Genomic DNA, 7,916 nt, shown 5'->3' on the forward strand with positions numbered 1-7,916 from the left:
TCTGACTATAGCCAAGCCCTATATTTACGTATCAGAAATCATTAACTAACCTATTAGAATATCATCTTTGCAGATGATTTGCTTTAGTTAATCTTTTTCAAATAAATTTATAGTAAGAATAGTAAATATGTTTCTCAGATGTGGATTTTTAACATATTGGTTTTCTTTAAAAAGAGAATTGCAAAAATTACTTTTTGGTTGTATTCTAACAACTCTGGTTTTTCTCCTTTTGTAATTTAGGTAAATGCAGGTCCGTTAGCATATGCAAGGGCTTTCTTAAATGACAGTCAAGCTAGCAAGTATCCACCTAAGAAAGTAAATGAGTTGAAAGACATGTTTAGGTAAGTGCTTTGTAGTTTTCAGATTACTCCTCTATTCTTTTACTCCATTTTCTTCTTAAAAGAAGCCAAAATATTCACCAAATAATGTCCCTCCAAAAAAGGACATTCTCTGTTCTCTTTCACAACATTTAAGTGACCTTCTGATGGTACTTTAAGTAGTAAGGAAATGTGTGATTTCTATCTTGCTGCAGGACTTTAACAATGTCCTAGTGACCCAAGACATTAAATATGACAACTTACTTTATTGCTTTGGATATTGTGACACAAACACAAGCCTACTTTCATTATGTGATGCCCTCCTTTGCCTGACTGACCTTATGTTACAGCTTTTCAGACCATTTAGGGTAGGAAGGGCTGGATAGGCTTGCTTCTCTCCACATCCTTAGTTCCACTTGGATTCTTCCGGTCTAGGGCATGTGATATCTTGTCTGGACTGAGCATCCCTCTAAGCTAGGGCATGTCTGAATGGTCTTGCATTGGAAAAAATCTGTTTCATATATAAAAAGAGTTTACATTCAGAATAAGAGAGACAGCTGAGTAAAATAGACTAAGGAGAAAGATGATAACTTACCCACTCATTTGCTTCAGACTTATTTCATTTACTTTTCCTGTCTCTGTGTTATCAGCTGTTTCACGTTACAGAGTAACCTGTAGTCATTCATTCAATATTTATTAATGCCTGGCATGTATAAAAAGATTCTACTAGTTGCTATGACAGGGATACAAAACAAGTGGGCAGTGAGGTACTTTGTCCCCTAAGACCTACAGTCTAATTATGGACATTAAACATAAACACATGAAATGATGGAAAAATGCTTTTATGATAGCTCATCAACTCTCTGTCCCCACTCCTACCAGCCCAGGGCAGATACTTAATGCCTATAGCACCCAGCACTGTACTGGGTGCATAGTTAGTACCAAATAAATTATTTTTGAATAAATGACATTATCTACAGATGTAAATTAATGTTAGCACAACTTTAGCTGATATCATATCAAGTAAATGACTGAGCAAGTAGGCTTCCTAGAGGGTATATGTTTTGAGCCGGATTTTGAAGGAGGTAAGAAACCAGAAGAGAAAGATGGAAAAGAAAGAAAAAGATATTTCAGACTTAGGAGGTGGCATTAGCAAAAGCACAGTGAGAAAATATAGGATTCTAATCTTCCTTGTAGGCAAGCCATGGTTAAAGTAAATATTAAATTGTCAGTGAGACTTTCGAGGAATAAACAACAAAAACTTTGATCTTCATCCACAGGAAGTTCATCCAAGCATGCAGCATTGCACTGGAACTAAACGAGCGGCTAATTAAAGAGGATCAGATTGAGTACCATGAAGGGCTAAAGTCAAATTTCAGAGACATGGTAAAAGAATTGTCTGACATTATTCACGAGCAGGCAAGTATTAGGGTGGTTGAAAACGAAAACGTGATCTGGGGTCCGTAAAGAGTTACTTAACAAATCTATTAGTTTGAAATGTGTTACCTTGAAATTAGTATGTTATTTTAAAATTTGCTCATATTTTCTTTAATCATTTAAATGATGTAACACAAATGAAATTTGAAGCGATTACTGACAATTGCTTTAGCAATTGCTTCAGATAATAAATCATTTGGTTCTTTGTGCCACAGAGCCATTAGAAGCGAGTAGCTGAGCAACTCTGAGTTGATCTACTATGAACATGGATAAGAATCTCTCAAGAAGGGTCCTAGAGAAGTGAAATGGCTCAGTAGCCGAATCCCTAAATGAATATTCCTGTCTTAGCTGTAAGAAACTAGATACAGGTGGCCCTCCCTGTCTGCAGGTTACACATTCATGGATTCAACCAACTGCAGATCGAAAATATTTGAAAAAAAATTCCAGAAAGTTCCAAAAAGCAGAACTTGAATTTGCTGCACATAGGCAACTATTTACATAGCATTTACACTGTATTAGGTATTATAAACAATCTAAAGATGATTTAAGGTATCGGGGAGGATGTGCATAGGTTATATGCAAATACTATGCCGTTTTATGTAAGGGACTTGAGCATCCTCAGATTTTAATATCCGTGGTGGGGAGGGTGCGAGAGGCAGTGGTCCTGGCACTAATCCTCCAAGGATACCAAGGGACAACTATACCATCATTTAGGTGAGTTCCAGAATTTGGGAATCGTCTTAATACCCATACAGCTAGTTTTATTTTCATAAAACCTAGCATTTTAATTTATGACTGAGTGTTAATGACAATTACAGCTAACTTAGTAGAACACAATCTGAAAAATATAGAAGCAAAGATCTGCTCACCACTTACAGCCAAATTATGTCATAATTAAATAGTTACGACTTTCATATCCCTACTTACCTAAAACCAGAGTACTCCTGAATTGTCCTGGTAAATGTCATTCCTATATTAGGGTCCTGACATCTGTGTTTACAACCACTCTAGACATGGATTGTCACTCAAGTATTTTAATATCTTCAACACAGTTGTAAAAGTCACAGCATGATGGTCTGGTCCCTCACTGCGTGAGCCTATTAAGCTTATCGTTAAAGTCTCCTTAATTTCCTTACTAAGGAAAACAGCCAATAAGATAAATATTTGCTTCAGAAACTCTTCACACTCTCAATTTTTTAAAGAAATTAAGCCTCCTTAAAAGAAACAAAGATAACTACAACCCTTTAGAGAACCCATTCTTAACACTGGTTCCAGAAAGGAGAACCTCATCTGTCCTGGTATCTGCATTTCATTGATTGCTTGGCACTCCCCTGCGTGAGACCATCACTCAAAGGGTGTACTTACAAATAGACTTACAAATAGTGGTTAGTTCCCAAAGATCTGCAGTGTAATGATGGGTGAAAGAAGAGGCGTTTCGAGGAAAACAAAAGCTAGTTGACTCCAGGCTCCACCTCTCTGAATTTAGCATGTATGCTTTCTCTTAGAAAGGACTATGGGAAATTTAGTTACCATTAGCCCAAGGTCGCACTGAGTGACTAGGAGTCTAATTTTCTAACCATGGTCATCTTCTCAGTATGGAGAAGCCAGTCAGCCAGACGTTCATCATCCCATCTGTTCAATGAGACGAGTCACCCCAGTCTCCTACTCTCCCGTTCTCATGGCTGGGAATTTTGTTGGCCTGAGGAGTCTGGAATCAGTGATCTATTTCTTCTTTTTGCCATCTTTACTTCTGTTGGCCCACTTAGGAGTGAGTGCAAACTGTTCCAAGGCATACCTTTGCTGCTCAGTTTTCAGAGGCCCTTTTTGGCCTCCTTCCCAAAGCAGCCAGGTGATCAGGACTAGGAAGATAGGGAATCATTCCACTTCCCTTATTGTCTGTATCTCAAGCTCAGCCCCTGAGTACAGTGGGGACTTCACCATCACTGCTCTGGGGTATACTTGAATCAAATAAGACCACATAATTTATTCCTAGAACCTGTCCAGTTTATGGGGTTTTGTTCTCCATAGTCCATAGGAAAAAACAGCAAAAACTCCTCCTTCACAAAAGATATAAAACAATTACATCATTTTAAGCCAATGTGTATTATATTACAGTCATATAATTTGCATGCAACCGTATGACCTAGCATTGAGCTCTAATTTATTCAAAATGAAAGCAAATCATTCAATTTACTGCTATTACTGTGATCAAGATATTTAGAGTAGTGGTTTTATAAAGTTCTTTTTTCCCGTGTTTAAAAAAAACAAAGTTCAACTGAGTAAATTTTAAAGATCTTGGCTTTATTCGGTGATTCATGAGTCGGGCAGCATACCATCTAGCAGACAGAAAGGAGCTCCGAAGAGTTTTACAAAATGGAAGACTTTTACAGGTAGAACGAGGCAGGACAAGGAAGTTACTCTAGAAAAGAGCTGATTCTCTCAGGCAAGGTCACCTTCCTACGGGGCACAGTAAGGGTCTGTCAGATGGAGTACCTCACTAGTGCCGACCAGGTAATTCCAGACTGAAAGTAATACACACACTTTTTTTTTTTTTAAACATCTTTATTGAAGTATAATTGCTTTACAATGGTGTGTTAGTTTCTGCTTTATAACAAAGTGAATCAGTTATACATATACATATGTTCCCATATCTCTTCCCTCTTGCATCTCCCTCCCTCCCACCCTCCCCATCCCACCCCTCTAGGTGGTCACAAAGCACCGAGCTGATCTCCCTGTGCTATGCGGCTGCTTCCCACTAGCTATCTATTTTACATTTGGTAGTATACACACTTTTTTCACTGCTTAAGATTACCTGCCTAGAAAAGGCTGAAACTGCAATTAGGTTAGGTATTAAGTCTCAGGTGACATGGGCTTAGTGCAAGTGACTCCATTTTGGGCCTCTCATCTCTTTTTTAACACCCTCAAGTATGGATTTTACAAATCTGCTGTCTTATATCCCACCTGTCTCTCTCATTTAATTTCCATGAACCATGGCTATTTTGTTTAGTTCTAGGGACCAATATTTTAGACCTTTGATATTATATATTGATAGCTAACCAAGAAAGATCTTAGTTTCTATTGGTTTATATTTATGCACGCTGTACTGTCATAATGCATCATATTCAGGTGTGCCTTACTTTGGGCAAATGTTGACTTTATAGTGAATTTTTGTAAATCAATATTTCCTATTAGATTCTCATATAAAAGAGAGCCTTTTTTTAGTCGTACACTTTGAGACATATTATTTCCCAAAGGAAAACATAATAATACAAAATAAGATAAAATATAGCTGTGCATTGCAATGTGAATTATCTATGAGCTCCATAAATGATTACTTGACAAAAAGATACGGCCTGGATATCCTTGGCCCTTTTCAATGTAATCTGTTACACTATACTAAAATATAAAGTCCTTTTAAAAACTTCTTCAGGGCTTCCCTGGTGGCGCAGTGGTTGAGAATCTGCCTGCCAATGCAGGGGACATGGGTTCGAGCCCTGGTCTGGGAAGATCCCACATGCCACGGAGCAACTAGGCCCGTGAGCCACAATTACTGAGCCTGCGCGTCTGGAGCCTGTGCTCCGCAACAAGAGAGGCCGCGATAGTGAGAGGCCCGCCCATCGCGATGAAGAGTGGCCCCCGCTTGCCGCAACTAGAGAAAGCCCTCGCACAGAAACGAAGACCCAACACAGCCATAAATTAATTAATTAATTAATTAATTAAAATAGCTTTACCAAAAAAAAAGCAAAATCATTTAAAAAAAAACTTCTTCAAGCTTTTGACTTTTTAAAAGGGATTTATATCACCTTAAAACTATTACTTGCAGGTCTTAATTAGATAGAGTTGGTGGTGGCCATTGTAGTGTCTTTTTGGTCTGTTTTGTTCATGATGAATGCTCTATTTTCTCGTCACATCTGACAGTTGTGGATAATCAATCATCCCTTAAACCTCTCCTGTGCTTTCAGATTAGTGTCATGAGTTATGATTTTTGTTAAGAGGAAATTTCTCTATTATGGACTTTATATAAGACATGATTTGTAGCAACACAAATGATATGACGCATTACTGCCACCGTAAACCAATTTGCAGGCTTAATACTGAAGTTTCAGAGCTAACTTGAGAACCCAGTATTGAAAGCTTGAGACCTAAATTGGGACAGTATAGTAAAGAGGTTGGATGTGATGTGTACGCTATTCTTTTCTTCTATATAATCCATGCATGAGATCTCTGTTGCTTTTGAGCACACAAAATAGTTAATTTGGGGGACTTCCCTGGCGGTCCAGGGGTTAAGACTTTACCTTCCAATGCAGGGGGTGAGGGTTTGATCCCTGGTCGGGGAGCTAAGATCCCACATGCCTCGCGGCCAAAAAAACAAAACACAAAACAGAAGCAACACTGTAACAAATTCAATGAAGACTTTAAAAATGGTCCATATCAAAAAAAAATCTTTAAAAAAAGTGGATAATTTTTAAAACATCTATACTAATATGAATATGTATGTTTACATGTTTATGGGATATAAAATTTATATTTATGAAGTTTATTTCCAAGAAAAGTCTTCTGTATTAATTAGCTTATATAATTATAGTATGTATTTAGAAATGTTCACTTATTTTCTCTTCACTTAATATTATTTCCCAAGTCTCCAGGGAAGGAGCATGGGTATCTGCATGTTTGAAAAGTCCCACAGTGATCCTGAGAACCACTCTTAGAAGATGATCTATAAACTTGTATCAAAGAGTCCACTGTTTAGGACTCTTGTTATGACCATCTGTTAAAAAAATTGTTTTAGAGATTGTATTACCTCTCACTTTCTGTTGAATTTTGCATTTTACAGCCTTTTGTTTTTCTTAATGAGTAACCAGATCTTTTCTGCTTTTTTGATATGCTGCCTTTGTAATACAGCTTTGAAGACTTGAGTCGGTAATGTTTCTCTTTGCTCTTTCTGCTTTATGTCATTTTAAATAGCTAAGTGTCAGTGATAAATTGAAATATGCCTGTGATTTCATATACACATACTTTTTTGGCAGTGGCTATTTTACTTCATGATAAACATGCAGACTTCTTTCGTTTTAGATATTACAAGAAGACACAATGCATTCTCCCTGGATGAGCAACACGTTACATGTATTTTGTGCAATTAGTGGCACGTCGAGTGACAGAGGTTATGGTTCCCCAAGATACGCTGCTGAAATATGAGGACATACAGATGTAAAGTGATAACAAGAATGAACCTTCTCAGGAATATTTTGAGCTGTGCAAATGTTAAAATTTAAGGATTTGATATACATGGAGTGTTTTCTTCCTGACACCAAAATTTTCATGCTTTCAAACAGGGTGCTTACATATTTGTAAATATTTAAGCAACTTGAAAGTGCCTGGAAAATTGCACCACTGTGCTTGGTTTGTACTTTTTTAGGTAAATCTATATACTGAGAAGTAGAGCTCAAAAACATTAATTCGATTTGCTTAATTGTTGCTTAAAATAATAATGGTACTGTGTAAAATTGTATAATGGAACACAATAAAAGGTAAAACTTATTTGTAATTAGAAGTGAAGGAAATACTTTGAACTTAGCATCTTTCTTGACAGGAAGCTAAATTTATTATCATACTAATCCTTGGAGGAAAAAAATTGATAAAATTTCCATAAAACATGGATACTTCCAATTGGGGAGATGATTTGAAATCTTGCCTACCAGTGGTCAAGACTGGGCTAAAGGAAACAAAAGCATTATTTAAAAAGGAAAATTTCACAAAGAAAGGATATATATAGAAATACCAGGGTTACCGATCCTTCAAATTTTGATCCAGTGATGCTAGGTTCTCCAGTTGGTCTCTCTGACGTACAAGACGAGGGATTCCTTTGTGGCGTAGGTTTGCCTAGCAAGCAGCGTTTGTTGCCAGAGCTTCATCAGCTGAGGCTATATAGCTATAAAGCTAAACAAAACATCTCTGAGATTTGCAGTCAGTACATACTATGCAACTTCAAAGCTTTAGCAGCAGATTCTGAGGGTAGGGATTTTGTAATGATGATTTTCTTCAGTTTACAAGTTTGACAAGCATTTTGATAGAACTTGATGGTTGCAGCGTTTCTTGGGTCGGTATACATAACCACCACAGATTTAGCAACTGCTAGCTAAGGATTACATCTCTAACTATGAA

General features: G+C 37.2%; 1 protein-coding gene across 2 annotated transcripts in view; it reads left to right on the top strand.

The window, feature by feature from the left end:
* DOCK11 (dedicator of cytokinesis 11) overlaps nucleotides 1-7,292 on the top strand; it is a 196,636-nt gene extending 189,344 nt beyond the window's left edge. For both annotated transcript variants that reach the window (XM_059909928.1, XM_059909929.1), the window contains 3 exons: nucleotides 241-341; nucleotides 1,598-1,736; nucleotides 6,828-7,292. In XM_059909928.1, the coding sequence (XP_059765911.1) occupies nucleotides 241-341; nucleotides 1,598-1,736; nucleotides 6,828-6,950 (363 nt within the window). In that variant the 3' untranslated portion in view covers nucleotides 6,951-7,292. The remainder of the gene's footprint in view (nucleotides 1-240; nucleotides 342-1,597; nucleotides 1,737-6,827) is intronic.
* The last annotated feature ends 624 nt before the right edge of the window (nucleotides 7,293-7,916 follow it).

Source organism: Balaenoptera ricei, chromosome X (genome assembly GCF_028023285.1).
Source record: "Balaenoptera ricei isolate mBalRic1 chromosome X, mBalRic1.hap2, whole genome shotgun sequence".
Taxonomy (NCBI): Eukaryota; Metazoa; Chordata; class Mammalia; order Artiodactyla; family Balaenopteridae; genus Balaenoptera; species Balaenoptera ricei.